General features: G+C 44.2%; 2 protein-coding genes across 2 annotated transcripts in view; both read right to left on the reverse strand.

Moving 5' to 3' along the window:
• Positions 1-20,944, reverse strand: part of CNTNAP2 (contactin associated protein 2) — a 1,022,680-nt gene that overhangs the window by 608,836 nt on the left and 392,900 nt on the right. The window lies entirely within an intron of this gene.
• LOC141729161 (uncharacterized) lies at positions 9,776-18,997 on the reverse strand. Its single transcript, XM_074541209.1, has 2 exons — positions 18,078-18,997; positions 9,776-11,966 (listed from the first exon to the last, which is right to left on the reverse strand). Exon 2 carries the CDS (start codon positions 11,950-11,952, stop codon positions 10,501-10,503), a length of 1,452 nt encoding a protein of 483 aa, XP_074397310.1. The 5' UTR covers positions 11,953-11,966; positions 18,078-18,997; the 3' UTR covers positions 9,776-10,500.

Here is a 20,944-nt window from a genome sequence, read left to right on the forward strand (position 1 = left end):
ATATTTTAAAAAAACACCTGAAACTATAAATATTTAATCACACAAAAAACCATTAAGAAACTGAAAGCCCATTTCTTTATGGTAGGCCTCTTTCAAATACTATTGAAATACATATTAAGAACTCCACTGCATTCTGTTTTTATGGCACACCAAAATAATTTCAATTAATTTCTTGAGGTTACAAGAAATAGATAAATACAGACATGAAATTCATGATTTCATTTATTCATTTTTACCAAAATATAGTTATAGATAATTAAAACAATCAGGTAATTATTTTTCATATTGAGACATCTTATAGTTTCATGGGTTCTCTAAATTTAAAGGGGACCTGAAGCAACAATTGATTATTTTTTCAAAGGCAGAAAAAAAAGTAAATTTCTCATTTACAGACCAGTCATATCTCTAGAGTTACTCAGATACCATTTAATTTTTCTTCCATATTCATTCCAGCATTTCTTGCTTTTACTGGGATAGCTTTACCTATCATCTACTGATCAACAGATGTCCGTTGTCAAAAATCAGCAAAACAAGAAGTAAATAAGTTTCTATAAACCATTCCTGTTTTTCCTTTCCCCTATTTGAGCAAGTCTCTTTGAAAAAGAAACTTTACCATTTGCCTTTAAAAACAGGAATATTATGTCTGCACTTATCTCAGCACTTTCTATCATGGGTTTAATCAGTTCCAGGTGTCTTGTGTAACTTGACACATGGTGTGTTATCTATTTGGAATACATAATTATTAATGGTACAGATTTCTGAAGTCTTTGGGAGTTGTCTTTTTATTTAAAAGTCCAAATACGTTTTTAAGTTACTGAAATTATTTTTAGTCCTATTAGACTGTATAACTGAGATTCTTTACTAAGTACAAGTCTAATTATAGAGAATGGAGAAGAAAACTACTTAATTCATTTGGCAAGCCCTTAAATATCATACAAAATCACTCTTATCAGGAAAAACAACAATGTCAAATCCTGATGGATCACCAGATAGTGCATGATAGGTAGTTTTCATGTTTGGACACTTGAATGCTCTGATAGGCTGAATCTGAGCAATTTATGGATAGAATATACTATGCCAAGAGGAGAAGAAAGAAGTACTGTTGAGGAAGATTGTTATAAGAAAGGTATTTTCACACAGAATCGATCTGGTGGCTTGGAGTGTCAGAGACTGTGAAGCTGGTTCACTACTGTCTTTTACCAGATTTACTAGTATAAGATTTGAAGAAATTGAGTGCAAAACAGTGAATGAGATTCTTGCAGAGCAGGTTATGACACGTGCCTTGCAGAGGTATAAGATGCAGGAGGCTGGAAAAGCATTTCAGGTTTATAAAAGAAATATGGGTGACCAGAGTACAGGTGACATTTTCAGACAAAAAAAACCATTTCAGGGTTTACTTACAAACCATTAAAATTTGGTTGTATATTAAGTAGAAATACTTAAGCCAGATATATATCTATATTCTTTTTTTTTGTATCTATGAAGATGCATGGATGAATACAGCAAGGTCAAAGTACAGAAATAACTCAAAGACTTGGCACAAAACTATCAGATCAGTTAGCAGTGACTTCTAATGAGGAATGCATGTGCAAATATGTAAGGATAGCTTCACTTTTTTCATCTAGTAGAAAAAAAAATGTGCTTCATAGGAAAGTACTATTTGGAAATGTGGATTGAAATCCTAGAAGTAATCTGGACAAATATTTCTCCCAAGGCTGCCTGAACTAAGATGAGAACGCTTAAGAGTATAAGCATTCCATTCCAGTATAATCACTGGGACAGTGTTTGTATCGACTCAATGATATTGAAATGATTCAACATCATTTATTCAGGCCAAAATTTACTAATTACATGAGCAACATCTTTGCATGGTGATAAACCCATTTCTTTTTTTTTTTTTTTTTGCTTTTATCCATGAAAAACTGATCTCTGGAAGCCAGATCTAGTATTACTCTCTTTGGAAAAGAACACATAGAAAATCTTCTGGCCTTCACAACTAAGAGCCCCAGGCAGGTGAGCACACAGCTTCACACCATTATCAGCAGAACATTTTCTCATGTGCAGATGCCTCACAGGTTTCCATGTAGAGGCCAAAGTGGATGAACTCAATCACACAGGCTTGGTCAGGTCAGTTTGTAACAGCACTAGCATGAAGACCTTCTAGTATTCATCTCAAAAATGGGAGAGCTGGCAGAAAAAATTACTATAGTTTGCACATTAGTTTGCGTTTGCTGACTGCCTCAGGGAGCCCAGCAGACACCTGTCCTGACAGCAGAGTTAACACAGCTTGTGCTGAGCAGTGATTTATTGCTTTTAGCGACAAACATTTAAAACTGCCCTTTGGTTATTTTAAGTATCAGCAACTTAGCTAAAAGCTCTTTCCAACTTGCACAGCTCAAGGAACCCCATGAGAACTTTCTAAGGTTGGACTTGTTCCAAAACTCCCAAGGAAGAAGCTAAGCTTTCATAGATATGCATGAGTTTTAACTCCATAATAATTCTTCCTTCATAAATGCTGTGCTCATCATCCATGCTACCAAAAATAGCATATGCAACCCTTTTTGCTCTTGACAATTATGTAGCGTATAACTATATTTAACAGAGAAAGGAGCCTGCAGAGCAATGCTTACACAATGAGGTATATATAAAGCGACTGAATGATCAAATTGCCTGTTTCAAGAGTATAAATATTTTATGTTTCCAGCCTAGGAGTGCTCAGTAGAAGTTGTTTTCCCTTGAAGTCTGGGTGACTTTTGCAAACTCCTGCCACATTCTAGCAAAGTTGAATGTGACAAGAGACATGGATTACTTTTGTAAATGAAAAGTGCCGAGCTACCCGCAGGCTCTCCTGAGCAGAGTGTTTGTTACAGATGATTCAGTAAAAGCAAAATAAGCTGAGGGGAGCAGCTGTTCGCACTGACAAAAATGCCATGCACCATTCATATTGTTAGGAAAATATTTTAAGGCAATTGTAGGAAGCATCTCTGTTGGTGGCTACCTTGTTTTCCCCCCAATAAATACAGTTTTTGAATACCACTTAACCCAATCTTCCTAGCTGGAGATGTGCTCAGAGGCATACCCTGCAGCAGCTCCCACACTTCTGTCCTAATTGCTTTTCCTTCTCATTTTTGTGTAGGCAGCTCTTTCCCAGCAAACACAGTTCAAAGAGCATCTTATAGAATGATACAATGATTTGGGTTGAAAGGATTTTAAAGACCATCTAGTTCCAGCTTCCTCATCACAGGCAGGGACACCTTCCACTAGACCAGGTTGCTCAGAGTCCTGTGCAACCTGGCATTGAACACTGCCACGGTTGGGGCATTCACAGCTGTGGACAGCTTCTCTGGACAACCTGCTCTAGTGCCTCATCCCCCTCACAGTAAAGAATTTCTTCCTAACATCCAATTTAAATGTACTCTCACTTTAAAACCATTCCCCTTTGTCCTGTCACTACATGTCCTTGTAAAAATACCCTCTCTATCACTCTTGTAGGCTCTCTTTAGCTACTGAAAGTCCATAAGATGATCCCAGAGCCTTCTTATCTCCGGGCTGAACAGCCCCAAGTCTCTCAGGATTTTCTCATAGGAGAGGTGCTCCAGTCCTGTGATCATCCTCATAAGGTTCCCCTGCAAAGTCTCTGACAATTCTCTCTTTCCTGTGCTTGGGATCTCTGAGCTGGACAGAGAACTCCAGGTGGGTTTGAACGATGATGGAACAAAGGTGCAGAATCCCCTCCCTTGCCCTGCCGGCTCTGTTTCTTTGGATACAGCCCAGGACACTTTTGTCTCTCTGGGCTGTGAATACACATGGCTAGGTCATACCCAGCCTCTCATCCACCAGCACGCCCCAAGTCCTTCTAGGCAGGGCTGCTCTCAATCCATTATTCCCCATGGAATGATAAATGTGCAGCTCCCCCAGTGCAGGAAATCATTTACAGAGGTATATGTATTTAGACGCTTCAGAGACACGCTCTGTAGTCAATGCTTTTGGGTCCCTTTATAACACAACAGGCTTCTAAACTGTGCTCTTAATAACTCATAGCCTCCTTAAACCAGATTTTTCTCCAAACTTCTGTGGTTAAAAGCAGCAAAAATGACCCATGCATAGGTAACAGGAGAATGAAAGAAAACATAGAGGCACTAAAGAAGTGCTAGCGTTCATCTGGGCCAAGAGAAGAATTTAGATTGAAGATTTGTAACATATCTACACTCTAACATCAAATACATTGTTTTCATCTGCTCCATATGGTGAAGTTATAAATTAAATGGGAATGATATCTCATCATGGTACTCTTTTCCCGAAAATGCAAACAGAACTATAACCAAAGTAGTTCTATGTGTAAGTTTTATGAAGAATTATAAAGCACGAGATACTCAAACTATTCTGATTAATCAAAATAATGGGTGTGTAGGTAGGAGGGGGTGTTTAAAATAGTTAGCTGTATTCAAATTACACAACAAACTCCAGATAAAGAGGACTTGAAAAGTGAGGAAAAGCGCCGAAGAACAGTACTTTCACCATATGAGAAGAATCTTTAGAGACACATTCCCAATCATGTGCTAATTAATCAGGTTTCTTATTAATTGCGAATGTAAAAGACATTATTTTCTGGAAAAATACTACAGGACCAAGAACACAAATTCTAATCCTGTCTTTCACTAACTTTTCTAGGATCAAATCAGTTTACATCTCTGGGTTGACTTTATTAATAGATTTATTGTTAGACTAGTTGCTGGTGTAGCTTTGGATGAAGGCAGCTAGTCATCTTTCAAACAACAGCCATGCTTTGGAGATGGAATGGGTCAGAGGCCATTCCCCATAACTTGTGTGTGGCTGGGGTACTTGAGCAGCTAAGAGAGTAGGGCTGTATGGACAATGAGGTGTTTGAGGCCGGGTTCTTACAGAACATACAGATACATTTAGTTTAGCTGCAGCAAACACTGCTTCTGGGTTCTGTTTTTCTGTGTGTGCCAGTGGAGACGTTAAAGCTGTGTAGCGGACAGACAAGGGACCTTGTGTTTGCATAACCTTTGGAAGTGGAAGGAGTAAGACTGCATTGGGCAAACATAAAGAATAATGAGAAAGAACAGAAGGTTGAATAACTGCCCCTTGTATCTAAACAAAAGGTGTTCTAGGACATAAGAAATTTTCCCAAGCATAGCTTAATAAAAATTCAAACAGAAGATAAATCAAGGAAGTATGATTTACTTTATGTATAAATGAAAGAATTCCTTTAAATCTCTTTTTGTTGTCAGCTTGATCATATACCACACCTTATGATGTTTTACACTATTTCACACAGTGTACCATCTACTAAGTTCAAAAGACTGTTCTAGAATAGCAGAAGTCAGGTTCATAAGACTGTGAAATGGGCTTCATTAATAGGATGGATGAAACATTAGCTTGATGTTTTAATTAGCCTTCTACTTTAATTCATTTAGCCTCTCTTCTTACCTTAAAGCAAAGCTAGATGACCAGAAGGACAGAAGTATAAAATCAGATGAATATTTTAATATAACTGTCATATTAGATTCAAATAAATATAAATTAAGAAGTTGAAGTTACATGAAAACACTGCTAATATTTCAATAAACCTACAAAAGTTATGACACAAACAGGTATAATGCTGTAAGCCTGATAAAAGAGGTCTAAATGTAGGAAAATTGAATGTTAAAATGGCTGAGGACTCAACACTATTGCTTACTAACATGCAATAGCACTAGATATATTTCTACAATGTCCATATGAAAATAATTGTATGGGGCAGTGACACAACTTTTATCTCTTGGCTTAAAGACTCTTTTTTTTGGCCAGAAAAGTGAGAGGAGGATCTCCTCCTTGCTGTGTTGCAAAACCCAGACTGAATGTGATACTGGCAGTGTACAATGACATCATTGGTTTAGCTTGTTTTTGCTACAGACTAAATATTTTGGGTTTATCTCTGTACCTAAGTGGTATTCCTCTCTTTGCAGGCAATGATCTGTACGAAGAGATTTATCAGCACTTCAAAGAAAGCTTTCTTCCATACTGTGATTTTGAGACTTCATTAACACAGCAAGCATATTTCAGTCCTTGTCTTAGGAGCTGCTAATCTTCAAGATTCATACTGGCTAAGAAAAAACAGCAGCGCTTATGTAAGCCACTCAGCAAGGAAGCTGCAATGGCATACACCTTGGGGATTTATTTTATTGAGGAACTGCCAAGTTATGGCAAGGCTTGATCACCCTATAATTATCCCAAAAAATGTATGCTTCCAGAAATCAACCACAATTCTTCGTGTTCAATGGCAGCCCTTTATGAAATAAGCAACAATTAGATATTACATTTGCCAAGGTGTGGGGAAAAAAAAAGATGTTTTATATGCTAATTAAAAAAAGAAAAACAGATGAATGATGCATTTAGTCTTTCAAGGCAGGGAATTAGTGACATCCCTGACAGGAAAATAATTTCACTTTCTAAGTCTTACTGTAAGAGGAATTTCTATGAGTTTTATATTAATCAAGTAGTTTCTTCCCATTTTTAACAATACCATGCACAAATATTGTGCATGAAAACTCCACCGAATTGTTTAAAACACAATAAAAAGGACAATTTAGATAACCTTTCATTTGATAGAGATCTTAATTGGTCTTGATGATCTAAATGTAACTATAACTGCTTAAAAAATTCTATGAGAAATTCAAGAAGTAAAAACACCACAAGCAAGGCAAATTTTATTGAACTTTTTAAAAAATCAATTTTGAATCTCAAGATAAATATCTAGTTCAGAAAATGTTAAAAGTTTTTACATTTGAGGTAAATATTTTTGCCATCTACATTAATTTGAATATACATTTTTATATTTTGTCCAAATTTTATATTAAATCTATAAATAGGCATTTTTTTAAATGCTCTTTAAGTTCTTCTTCATGTTTTTTGAATGTTTTAATTGAAATTTCAGTATTACTTCTTTCAACAAAAACATTGTTATTTGAAACTTTTCCACTGGATTTTTTTAATACTCTTTTGAGATTTCAATATTCTTCCTAAAGGCAAATAAGCGAGGGTGGCTAAAAATACAATAGTTATTGCTTATTAATAGGACCTCCAACAAATATGGTTTTATTACCAATGTAATGCACTAAATCACTCTCTATGCTAACAAGTTGAAATAAAGTGGAGTGCCTATGGGTATAAATTTCTCTATTCACTTGTCACATCAAGCGAGAAAAGAACGTATGTGCTCATGCAATACTTCAGAAGATTCTTTTACTTTTCCTTTTTTTTTTCTTTTGTAACAGAATTAAAAAGAGTCATTGAAGCAGTACAAGACAAGAGAAAATTGAATTTTGTGCTCTGGAATAATGCATGTGGTTTTCAGTGTGGCAGTCAAAGCTCTAACATGAAAAGCAGGAAGCATAAAATCTTGATTTGACCGAAAGAAAAACAAAAGAAGTGATAAGCCTTTATAATTTAGATTTTCTATACAAGAGATTGAAAAATACAGAAAGTGGCATCTGCTCATGTCTCAAGAGATGGAGGCATAAGTACAAGAAATCCTGAGCAAAACTGAACAAGAAGTTTGATTTATTAGAAGAAATATTTAACCCAAGGCCATTATAGCCACCTTTGGGGAGAACATGGGATAATGTTAGTCTTCTTTCAGAGAAATGTTACTGTTCTTTCAGAAAATTAATCATGTCATCCCTGTATTTTATTCCAAAAAGCAAAAACTGCTGCCACAAAATCACTTTATATTGAAGGGAAGTCAGAACATGACAAATGTTTCTATTGTTGTCCAATATTCCCCAATGTTTAATGCCTAGTCTTACAATTCCTTAAATTAAAGGTGCTGCAGGGGCTTCCAGAGGCTGAGGAAGAACCAGTGGGTTTCCAGAGTCCTGGAAATCTGAGCAAGTTTGCCAAGAATGGTCAATAGGCAAGTAAGGCAAGACTTATTCATATTTGTATTTAATGCTTGAGAACATAAATACCCTGATTTGAGTATGATCTTGTGCCTGCAATCTCGTTCTCTGTGCCAGCCTTTTGCACAACCACTGCTCATCACATTCCAGACCTGATTCATTACACTGGCTGCAACCATTGGATCTTATTTTTATATATCTATATATACATAATTTTATATTATATGAAAGGCATAGAGATAGTTTTTCAAAAAATCCTTAAACATGCGAAAAAAGTTGAAGTGGATGGCAATACTCAGGTGAAACTCACCTCTGGAAGTCATGCAACTCCTGAGAAATAAATAAAATTATGTGTGTATATATATATATCTCTATATATACATATATCTATATCTACACATACGTATATCTATACATATCTATTTACCTATTTATCTATCTATATCTAAATATATTGATATATATATTTATGTCCATGTTAGAAATAACTGAGCTAGAATGTACAGCATGGAGACTAGGAACATGTGTGCAGCATTAAAAAATGAAACATTATTTTCAAATTTGAGCATTAATGACTATCCTCTAATCTCTCTTTGAGTACTCTGTGGAGGACACATATACCACAGTGCTCTGTTCAGCTGCAGGCTGTTATGGAGTTAATAAGATTTTTAGGACACTGAATATCCACTGGGAGCTAGTTAGACCTGTAATTCTGCCAATATTTTAATCAAAATTACAGTTTTGAAACACCCAGGTTGCTGAAAAAACTGCTCTCAAGTTGCAACATTACAGCACTTTCACTCCTGCACACTCAAGGTCCTTTAATTTACTTCTCTTCAAGTGCCAATTGAAACAAATGCAGCTACCAGTTTATGGTGAAAGCCATACAGTCAAGGAACTCCTAAAAACAGACATTTGCTTGCTACTTTAATCTTTCCCATAGAACTTATTATTGTCTCAGATGGCAAAAACACATCTGTTTTGTAGCAGACTGCCTTTGAGAGTAAAACTCTTAACAACCAACCGTACCAGTGTAGTAATTAACTCCTTGGCAAGAAGAATAAAGAGCAATCTATTCTTCCCTCATCAAACAGAAACTTTTTCATTCAGTTTATTCACTGCATTGTTCACTTAAAGAAGAATTTTCAATTTGTTAAAGAAAAAAAAAGGAAATGTAGAAGCCATAAGGCATGTGGGGCACAAAAACTTGCCTATTTTTTCAAGCACTATTAGTTCATTTGGCAAAGTGTCTTTAATTTAGATTTTTTCCCCCTAGATTCTAAATACACACTCAAATCAACCATGATCCTCTCCCTACTCACAAACAAGAATGTGATATAAATCAAAGGAATTCTTGTGGCTCACAAAATTCCTCTTAAAGCTACATGTTGCATCACAAATCAGAGGATACTTTACAAGAATACGATTTCTTTCTAATTATGTTTTAACTGAGATAAGAATTAATTAAAACACAAAGATAAGACTTGTCTCTCCAGTAACAACTAATTTCTAACAAAAATATTTACACTGGCTATTTGTGTCTTCATTCTGAGGAACTTGGGATGAAAATGTGAATTTCGTGGAAATGATAATTTTATCCATGGTTGGTAGATGCTCAAGACAACAACATTTATCTGAATTAGTTTTTATGGCCTACTTTAGCCATTCTGTCACTGAACATTTTGATAGTTGAAAGGAAAATAACGTTTTGCTATGATATTTCTCTTTTGCTGATGTCTCTCCAGGTAAATAAGGACGAGGTTGAATTATTCTATTTCCATTGTGTATCACATGTAAGTGAAATGAGACTTCATGATTCTTTACTGGATAGGATATAGAGCAAAAAATGGTAGACAATTGCGCGAGGGCATACGCGGCCCTAAATCCGGCTAGCTCGAGGGGTGAGAAGGCCAACGCCCCTGCGCATAGGAAGCCAGCCCCCTTCGGCGTCCTGGCCTCAGGCTGGGCTGGTGGAAGAGCTCGGAGTTGCGCACGCGAGACGACAAAGGAGGTGACCACTTGCTGGGGGTGAACAGTTGGTTTATTAGGTGATCCGGAGGCACCAACAAGGAGGGGCACCAACCAGCAAAATGGCCCCGAACAAGGGGAGTGACGAGGTTTTATAGGGAAGGGGAGGAGAGAGGAGGGGAGCCCAGCTATCCAATGGGGTAACTCAAAGGGAGGTACTGAACATAACTGACATGCACCGGAAACCAATAAATACAAAGTAAAGGAGGGGCCCCGGGACCACAGCCAACCACAACCCCCAGAGAGGAGAAGGTTCTCGAAACCTGGGAGGAGTGGGGGGTGATTGACTGTGCCCAGGGAGGAGATAACATCTACTTATAAGGTGGGATGAGGGAGGAGCGGTCATACAAACTGTAACATTAGCAACTAAAAATAGCACGGTAACTAAGCAACTTAACTGACAAGGAGGCAGTGGCGGGAAAAACTGGGGAGAGAGGAACCATTTACAATGAACAAAGGAGCGTACAGTACATAAAATGGGGGAGCAAACTGAGAAACTTAGAACACACTACAACATCTCCCCGTTTCTTAACAAATAAAATAAAGAAAACAGGAATGTCCGTATAACTCAACAAGAAGATGTCCGCGGCCGGTCCTGCCAATCTTCGCCTTCTTCGAGCTGGAGTTCGCCAGCCCACAGATGTTCTTGGGGCGGCTCAGTTGACCCCTCCTCGTCTGCAGCTCCTTCGGCTTCTGAGGAGAGGTCCTCCAGCTCGAAAAGTTCCTCCTGGGGAATTGTGGCATGATTGGCAGCCATAGTTGTGGCTCTGGCTATTAATTTTTGGACCAAACCGCGGATCAACATGAACAAAACTAAAAGTATAATCAAACTCAAAACAATCTTGGAAACTGATTCTAAAACTGAACTGGCCCACCCGCTGAGGCCCCAACCCTTGAAGATGTCCCCCAGCCAGTCCGATGTTTCTTGCTTGACCTGGTGTACGAGGTCATGGAGTCTCTTTATTGAGTGTCTGGCGTCCTCGGCTCTGGAGGACAGGTTCATGCAGCAGAGGCCCTCAAACTCCTCACAGTGATGGTGATGGAGCAGCAATAGAAAGTCTATGGCTGCCCTGTTCTGGAGTGTCGCCTGCCTTGTTATTTCCTCATCTGTAAGGAGGTCGTACAGCGCGGCTGAAGTAAGATTGGCTTGTTTAGCCACCCAACACTCTAGGCGGCCCAATTCACCTAGAGATTTGGCTACCGATACCCAAGGCAACAAGATGGTAAAGGCGACCGACTTTGAATGGGACCAATGAGTAATTTCATCATCACAGTCCTCAGTGAGATCTTTAAGATCTCTTTTGGATCTGGCCAATTCGGATGTGATGTTGGTCTTTTTCCAATTAATAATTTGGGTGACGTTGGGGGTAAACAGCGTCAGCCGGCCAAAGGTACACGGCCCTCCGACCAGACCAGAGGGGATGCCTGCCCACGCTCGGTCGCCACAAATCAAAAACACCCCCCTTGGAAGGGCATAAGGGGTCCGCTTGGTGGTGGTAGGGCCGACGATCTTCAAAACGGCCCGACACCACCGGTCCGCTTGATATTCTTTCTTTGCTTGCAAGACCACCTCAGTGCCCTTCTCGATGGGGGTAAGAGTATAATCAAACTGAAAACAAATAGTAGAATTGGCGGAACCGAGTAGATGTAATTCTGTGGGCTCGGAGGGCGCAGGATCCAGCCTCGCCACTCCGTCTCTCCAGGCGTTACTGGGTTCAAAACCAGGTAGGAAAGTAAGGCTCCGGGCCAAAATAGGGGAAAAGGTAGACTGAAAGGCAGGGGGGAACTCTCCTGGAGAGAAAGGGATCCCCACAAGGCAGGACGACATCGGGTCCTCTGCAGCGCTGGTGTCCAGGCAGATGCTGTCCTGTCCTAGCGATTGAGCCAAGGCACGCCAGACGTTGACTTTTGGCTGGGGGATGACCCACGGCTCCGTAGGTGGTAGGAGGAGTCCGCAGGTCGTCAGCATCATCATCATCAGACAAGGGTTGGGAGCCAGCGTTGTCAAAGCGGGGGCCATTTGGGGAGATGCAACTGAAATGAAAAGAGAGCGGTAAAAGTATATGGAAATCACAGAAATGGTTCCTCTCCAAACAACCAATTTAAATAAAACATACGAGGGGTAACGGTTGGAGCTGGGGGGGAATAGGAGGAGAGATGGTGTAAGAGGTCAAGGGGTGGAGGAGAAGCTGGAGGAGAGGGTTCTTCCGAAACAGGGGGAAGCTCAGGAGAGAAGGAAGACGGTTGGTGGTGTTGCTTCCTCCGCCGACGCCAACACGCTTGCCGGACCTGTGGTACTGCTTCTGTCTTGGTCCTCTGCTTCGGGACGAAGGGCCTGACCCACTTAGATGGGACCCACTTGGGGCCTGAGGGAGTGGACACGCAAGCGTATCCCCTCCCCCAAGTCACCAAGTCAAAGGGGCCCTCCGTCCGCCAGGTCTCCGGATCCTTTACAAGAACCGGCGGCCTGGCTTTGGGCTGCAGCTGCTGGTGACTGCCGAAATGCCGGACCACTGGAGGATTTTGGCTGTCAAAAGAGCAATTTAGAAAATTGAGAGTGTAAAGAGCTCTTGACAGCCGGACGTGGGGGGTCTCCACCTTCATTGCCGGTTGTTGTCGGGATAGGATCTTTTTGAGGCTCTGGTGGGCCCTTTCCACCATGGCTTGGCCTGTCGGGGAATAAGGGATGCCGGTTTTATGCACTATTCCCCATTGTTGCAGGAAGCTCCGCAGTTCCTTGGAGGTGTACGCAGGGCCGTTGTCTGTTTTTAGGACCCTAGGGATGCCCAAGACAGCGAATGCTTGAAGCAGATGCTTCTGAACATCCGCTGCCTTTTCACCTGTGTGGGCAGAAGCGTAGATAGCCCCGGAGAAGGTATCGACTGAGACATGGACGTAACACAATCGACCGAAAGATGGGATGTGTGTTACGTCCATCTGCCATACCTCACAGCTTGCCAGCCCTCGGGGGTTAACCCCCGAGGCCACGGTAGGCATTTGGTCATGCTGGCATTGGGGACATGTGGCCACAATCGCCTTGGCCTGCTCCTGCGTCAGATTGAATTGACGAACCAGGCCAGGCGCATTTTGATGGAACAGTTGGTGGCTGATCTTAGCCTGACCGAACACATCTGGGAGAGGGGCCTGCGAAACAGCAGCCGCGGCCAAAGAATCGGCACGACGGTTGCCTTCCGCAATGAACCCAGGCAGGTCTGTGTGTGATCTCACATGCATGACATAAAATGGATGCTCGCGGTGGGAGACCAACTCGACGAGCCTGTTCAACAATTCAAATAATCTTTTGTTCGTGACCTCTTGAAGAACTGCTGACTCAGCTCGGGACACTACACCTGCAACATACGCAGAATCTGTGACCAAATTGAAAGGTCCAGGGAATCTCTGGAATGCCCTGACAACTGCGTCCAACTCAGCAACCTGTGGAGAGCCCTCCACAACAGCAACATCGGTCTCCCACTGCTGAGTTTGAGGATCCTTCCAAGTCATCACTGACTTGTGGGATGCTCCAGACGCGTCCGTAAAAACTGTCAAAGCATCCAGCGGCTCCCTGCTCTGAACCTTCTTTAGTGATAATTTAAACTCCGAATTAAATAATTTGTGGGCCGGCCGATCTACTGCGATGCGCCCAGTGTAGCTGTCAAGTGCAAACTGAAGATATTCATTAGTTTGCAGCAGTTCTTCAAAGGTCTTTAATTTTAATTGGCCCGATTCCAATTCAATTGGAATATGGATGCATGAGAAATCACACCCTGCAAGCTCCCTGATCCTCGATCTCGCCTTGAGGATCAGTTCGGCTACCAACTCCTGTGGCCGTGTCATTCTTTTGGACCGATGGTGGCTCAGGAAGACCCACTCTATGATTAAGAGTTTCTCTCCTGAGCCTTGGTCCTTCGGACTGTCGTCCCACTGATGGATGATGCCATGAAGGTGTGGCAATTTTCCCAGTACTATAAATTTGAATGGCAGGCCCGGATGGTAACGATGGGCCTGCCTGGTCGAAATAGCTTTTTGTACCCTCTCCAAGGCCACCTCCGCCTCTGGGGTGAGAGCCCTAGGGGAACTGAGCCCCTCTCCCCCTTTCAACAAATTGAAAAGGGGGGCTAGGTCTTCGGTTGAAATGCCTAGCCAGGGTCTCACCCAATTCAAAGACCCACACAGTTGATGGACATCTGCTAGGGTCTGGACTTTTGTCCTAATAGCCAATTTTTGCGGAACAATGGTCCGCTTTGTAATCTCAAGGCCCAGGTACTTCCAAGGTGGCATCCGCTGAATTTTGTCCTGCTGGAGCTCGAACCCTGCAGCAACCAACGCATTGGTTGTCAGGTCAAGCGCATGGGCAAGCAGACTGTGGTCGGGCGCACACACGAGGATGTCGTCCATATAATGGTGAACAATGACGGCATCCCCGAGGGCTGTACGGATGGGTGACAGCAGCGAAGCGACATACCACTGGCAGATCACAGGGCTGTTCTTCATGCCCTGTGGAAGCACCCGCCAATGATAGCGCTTGGCTGGGGACTCACAGTTCACGGACGGAACTGTAAACGCAAAGCGCGGAGCATCGTCCGGGTGAAGGGGAATTTGGAAAAAGCAATCTTTTATGTCAATAACAGCCAAATTCCAATTTTGGGGGAGCATTGCTGGGGAGGGCATCCCTGGCTGAAGAGGACCCATTTCAACTATTAATTCATTAATTTTGCGGAGGTCGGTCAGGAGTCGCCACTTGTCCTTGTTGGGCTTCTTGATGACAAACACTGGGGAGTTCCAAGGTGACATGGTCTCCTCCAGGTTGCCTTTCAGTAGCTGCTCCTGAACGAGCTCGTTGAGCGCCTTTAATTTCTGCTTATTGAGTGGCCACTGCTTGACCTGTACTGGTTCATCAGAAAGCCAATTCAGCTTCCAGGTCCGGCGCTCCTCAGTGGCCACTGCCCGAAAAACCTGGGGAGCCTTCGGGAGGTCAATTTTGGCTCCCCACTGGGCCAGTAGGTCTCTTCCCCAGAGAGGCTCTGTATAATCTAAAACGAACGGGCGTATCGAGGCCAATTGCCCGTCAGGCCCCTTAATTTGTACAATGCTCTTGGATTGGTTTGCCAATTGAAGGCCCCCAACACCAGAGATCGTGCCTGCAGCGCTTTGCAAGCCCCAATGTGACGGCCACTCCCGAGAGGGAATGATCGTCACATCTGCACCTGTGTCCAAAAGACCTCTCACTATCTTCTTGTCCCCGCCCAACGAAAGTTGACAGGTTAGGCGGGGCTTTTCCCTCCCCACTAGTTGTGCCCAGGCCACGGTCGGAGGCGATGTCTTCTCCGACGAGATCGTCCGGTGATCTTCTTCTGGCACAGCAATGGCCTGGGCAATGACCTGTCCCTTGGGGAGGAAAAGTGGGGGTCGGACACAGTACAGCCCTACCGCGAAACGGTCCCGGTCGGTAGTTACCAGACCAGGGACGATGTGGATGTCTCGCGGTGTGTGCTTGGTGTCTCCGACAACAGTCCACCTGCAACGTCCCAATTTCCTCCAGCGACCCGGATGTTGCAGGTCGACAGACACCAGCTGGATGTTACTGTTAGGGATGTAAAGGTCCCTAGTCAGCTGCAGCCTGTATGGAGAAGCAGAGGACATGGTGTTAATTGCAGGTACAGCACCACAGGTAGATAAGGTCACGTCAGAAAGATATGTCAAATCCGGCAAAACGTAGGTCGGCGGTCCTCTCCCGTCTCCTCCCTCCCCGCAGGTTGTTGAAAAGCCCGCCGTACTTTTGTCGTCGCGCAGGGAGGGGCTGCGCTCTTTGCTTAGTTTTTTTCCTCCTTGCTCTCTTCCCTTTCTCGCTTCCGCCTGTACTCCAGGTAATCGTGGCGCATCGGGCACTGGGGCATCCAATGCCCGACTTTGCCACAAAGATGGCAGGGGTGGGTGGCTGATGCCCTTCTGCCGGACCCAGGTGTTGGGGGTCCGGCAACGGGGGCAGCTTCCATGAAGTCCGGCTCGGGGCATTCAGCAAGAGCCACCGATGTTCTCTTGGGCCGTGATGCCAGGGAAACCTGACGCACCACGACCTCAATCATGGCCTCTATCGTGGGCCGGGGACTTCGAGGGAGAGTTCTTATAGCCTTGCGGCACTCAGCGTTGGCATTGCTGAATGCCATCCGCTGAAGCATCCTCTCCCTGTCATCATCCCCGAGCGCCTGCGCCTCCACATATCGGTAGAGGCGCTCGATAAAGGCCATGTATGGCTCCTGCGCTCCCTGCCGGACCTCATCCTCCTCCCATTGGGAGGTCACCACCTCCAGCTTGAAGAAGGCCCGCTCAGCTGCCCGGGCGGTCTCCTCAAGCTGGGAGGGGAATAAGGCCTTCGCCTGTGCTGCCCCCTCTGCCCACTGTCCCTCACCCAAAAGGTGTTCCTGGGTGATTACCAGACCGTCTGCATCATGAGACATTGCAGGATTCCCCCACATATTTGGGAGAACCTCCAATATCTCCCTCCTCCATTCCCCCACCCAGACCCTAAATTCCATGGGCCTTGCAAGGCTGGAGAAGAGGGCCCTCAGGTCAGCCGGCACCAGATCTCCCTGTGCAAGGGCATTACGGAGCATACCCCGGAAGTACTCTGACCCCCGGGAGTAGTCCTTCTGCGCCTTGCACAGCTCCTTGATCCGGGCCTGTGCTAAAGGCACCCACTGGGCCTGAGGGGTCCCTTCCCCACTCAGGTGGTAGGTAACCGGAGCGGCTTCCAACAAGGGCGCCTGCTCTGGCTTCCGGTCATCCACCCCCCCCCCCCCGGAACACAAAGCGTGGGAACCGGAAGGAGGAGCGTGGGAACCGGAACTGGAGGAGGTTGAGGCGGGGTCTGGCAATGACGCAGGGTGAGGGAGTGGGCGTGACCAACCACCCCTCTCCGCCCCCTTGGTGACGCTCGGAGGCGGAGGGAAGTACAAAGGCGGAGCGGGGGAGGAGCGAATGGGGGGCTGAGCTGGGGGAGGAGTTTGGGGAGGAACTGATTGAGGGGCGGAGGACGGAGGAATGGGTGGGGCGGAGGGAGGATATGAGGGAGGGGTAACCGAAAAGGAGGTTGGGTCTGGAGGAAGGAAGGGGTTGGGGCAAGGGAGGAAGGGGTTAACTGAAGAAGAAGGAGCCCTGGCGGGAACGACCACGTGGCCGCCGCCATCTTGGGCTCCCAGGGAGCCATTTTGCGGATCATCTACAAACCTAACAACCTTGGGTTTCTCAACTGGGGATTTGGGAACTGGGGTAGAGGGTGAGGAAAGAAGAGGAACCTGGCCAGGGCTCCTCGAAGGGGGAGGCTGAGCAGGTCGAGGGGGAGCAGGGGAGGGATGGACCCCCTGCCTCTTGTCGGCCCTCAAAATCCCCCTCGAGGGCTCCTGCCTAAGGGGAGAGGGAAGGGATTGAGGGGTAAGGGCAACAGAACGAGGGGAACGGGGGGATAAACCAAAACTTGCGGGCCTTTTCTTAGGTTCCCCTGACGAGCGGAGTGCCGCAAGCACTCTGCCCGCCCAGAATGCCACGGTCGCCAATTTCGTCTCCCCGGAATTTACAGCTTCTTCTAATTTGGCCAAAACGGCTGCCCAAAACCGTGGCTGCTTGGCAAGTTCCGGGGAAACTTCGGGGAACTTTGAAAAGACCCACTTAACTAAAAACTTTAACTCTTGCTTGGGGGCCTTCTGACCACCCCCAAGCAGCAAACCTTTAACAACATAATAGACCTCCTTTTGGGATTTTCCCAAGCCAGCACCCATGGCACCTTTCTAGTGCAGGAACCGCTGTCACTAGAAAGGGGGAAAATCCACTGGTGGTACAACCACCCGCCTGAAAAATAACAAAAACTAAAACAACAAGCTACTCGCCACCAGCCCCTGCTCCCCCCACTGTCCCCAAGTCTGGGGTTTCAGCAAAAGGGAAAAAGGATTTGGGTGGTGGGTCCGGGCCCCAAGTCTGGGGATACCGACCCCACAGGAAAGATAAAACAAAAAAGGCGCGGGGGTGAGGAAGAGCCTCAGGGGAAGAGGGTGGGGGGTAGGTCCCCAATGCAGGGCATGTACCCCTAGGGGAAGGTTAAAAAGGCAGGGGGGAAGTCGGAAAGGTCCCCAGAGCGGGGCCCGATCTTACCAGCCTGGTGGCGACAGCAAAAGAAAAGTCAGGTGGGGGTCTTCGTCTCCGGGGTCGTCCTCACTGGGTGCGAGGGGTCCCGATCCCGATCCCCAGGGAGCGCTGCCCCTAAAACAGGGCCTGCTACTACCTGAGGTAGTGCGGCGTCCAAAGGAAAAAAATGTCCAACACCGCAGGGTCCGGTGGTCAGCTGTCCAAGTGGTCAGTGGTCCACTTCAGGCCCCACGTTGGGCGCCACACTGCGCGAGGGCATACGCGGCCCTAAATCCGGCTAGCTCGAGGGGTGAGAAGGCCAACGCCCCTGCGCATAGGAAGCCAGCCCCCTTCGGCGTCCTGGCCTCAGGCTGGGCTGGTGGAAGAGCTCGGAGTTGCGCACGCGAGACGACAAAGGAGGTGACCACTTGCTGGGGGTGAACAGTTGGTTTATTAGGTGATCCGGAGGCACCAACAAGGAGGGGCACCAACCAGCAAAATGGCCCCGAACAAGGGGAGTGACGAGGTTTTATAGGGAAGGGGAGGAGAGAGGAGGGGAGCCCAGCTATCCAATGGGGTAACTCAAAGGGAGGTACTGAACATAACTGACATGCACCGGAAACCAATAAATACAAAGTAAAGGAGGGGCCCCGGGACCACAGCCAACCACAACCCCCAGAGAGGAGAAGGTTCTCGAAACCTGGGAGGAGTGGGGGGTGATTGACTGTGCCCAGGGAGGAGATAACATCTACTTATAAGGTGGGATGAGGGAGGAGCGGTCATACAAACTGTAACATTAGCAACTAAAAATAGCACGGTAACTAAGCAACTTAACTGACAAGGAGGCAGTGGCGGGAAAAACTGGGGAGAGAGGAACCATTTACAATGAACAAAGGAGCGTACAGTACATAAAATGGGGGAGCAAACTGAGAAACTTAGAACACACTACAACAGACAATCTAAGAGGAACATCATCAAAGAGAGAGGGAGAGAAGATATTTTTCCTTGTAATTCTTCAGTTTTTCCATTTTTTTAACAGCCGCAAAATAATTTTCAAACCTCAAGGAACAGGCTGATTTTTTGTGTATGGAAAATAAACCAGAATAACCTGCTTTGACATAAGTTGGTCATTTTCAGACTTTTTTTGAAAACAACAGATCATGGAAACACACTCCATAAAATACAATTAGAGACCACAGAAAGTTACTTCAAAAAAGGAAAATTTTACATTTTTTAGGTCCCTAGTAAATATGTATAAGCTTCTATTTTGTACTACATTCCAGTTTATCTGCAACAAGAGAGAATATTAATTTCTATTTTAACAGAAAGGTTCAAATATTGGGAGTTTCTCTCCAAACTGCTATCCAGGGCTGAACATTGATGGCAATGTGGAGTTTTTTTTAATAAATACACCAACATTTTGCAGTGAGTGTACACTGTAAGCATTTGCTTTGCACATTATCATGCAGTGGGAGGAAACCTTCATATGTAGTTCACACAAATATTAAAAAAAAAAATAACAATACTAATAGTTGCATCTTTTTTCCTTTGATTGATCATTGGCATTTTTATTTCATACCAGCATACTGTGAAGAAATACCAAAAAGCTCTGTTTTTATTCATGTGTACTTCCTAAGATTTACCTCACCTTTCAAAAAACATTTCAAATACCTCCAAAGATAAAAAAGGAAATAAAACCAGCAACAAGTACATGCAGGTGAACGCAAGCATTAAACCAAAATGCTCTACAGTCAAAATCTGGTGGGCCACATCCTTTTATTCTGTCCTGTTCCCAAGGAGATCAGCAGCTGGATTTTCCTTTGTACAGAGATCTCACTGTGGGCCTAATGCAGTTGTTGAAAGGCTCGTGCTTAGCACTCAGTGAAAAAGTAATCTGGTTTTCATACACTCATGCACAGGATGCCTTTTAGTCACTCTGTGTTTTACAGATCCTACTTTCTTATTAGATCCTTGAAGACCTTTTGTTTGTGAAAGCTTTTCTATTTCACTGGTAGGCTTTCTTACGGTACTAAAGCAAAATGAAATGAGTTGGCTGAGGTTGTTGAAATACACAAGATGCAGAATCTAAGATATCTAGTGCAGAAGCAAAAGGAAGAGCTACACAAGTTTTACCTGGAAGCTCAAACTATTGAGTTTCTCACAAGTTAAGGTGAAAATAAGGGTAGTGGGTTTTTAAAATTGTTCTTCTTTTTATTTTGTTTTTTTTTTTCTTTTTTTTTTCTCATGGTGGGAAGAGGAGATGTGAGTTTTGGGAGGTTTTTAATTAAATCATTGAACTGCATTAAAAAAATCAGTAAACTTCTTTGGGCCTTACAGTTGAAACAGCCAGTTTGCCAGCTAGCAGTGACACTTCACGGTTTCTCTTAGGACTGTAAGCCTAACACCTAAATGAGACACTTCCACTTCAGACTGACACAGGTTTTTCTTAGTTAGAAATTGCTTATGATACTCAGCGTTGCATAGCCATACTTCAATTGAAAATTATTCTTTTCACCTAAAATGAGAGTCAAATGTCTCAAAGTCTACCTGCAAAGGACAAATGTCTGTTTCTATTAAATTAGTAGTAGGAATGTAATAATCTCTTTAAATGCCAGTCCTGCCTCAAAAAACATGCTGCTTTAACTCATTCAGTTTCAATAACTTCACCTTAAACCATTTCAAATAATCTAGAAATTATTCATCTGAGTCCACCAGTTCCCAAAAAGCAAGCCTACCCCCTGGGGAGAGTGAGCTGCAGTTGTGCAGGGCTGATATTTACACAATGTGATCCTCTTTTGGATGGGCTGGATCTTGCCAAATGCTTGCAAGCATATATCAAAATTAAACAATCTGTTCATTCCCTGAGATGCTGCTAGGAGAAGGTCTGATTTCTG

Source organism: Zonotrichia albicollis, chromosome 1 (assembly GCF_047830755.1).
Source record: "Zonotrichia albicollis isolate bZonAlb1 chromosome 1, bZonAlb1.hap1, whole genome shotgun sequence".
NCBI classification, from domain to species: domain Eukaryota; kingdom Metazoa; phylum Chordata; class Aves; order Passeriformes; family Passerellidae; genus Zonotrichia; species Zonotrichia albicollis.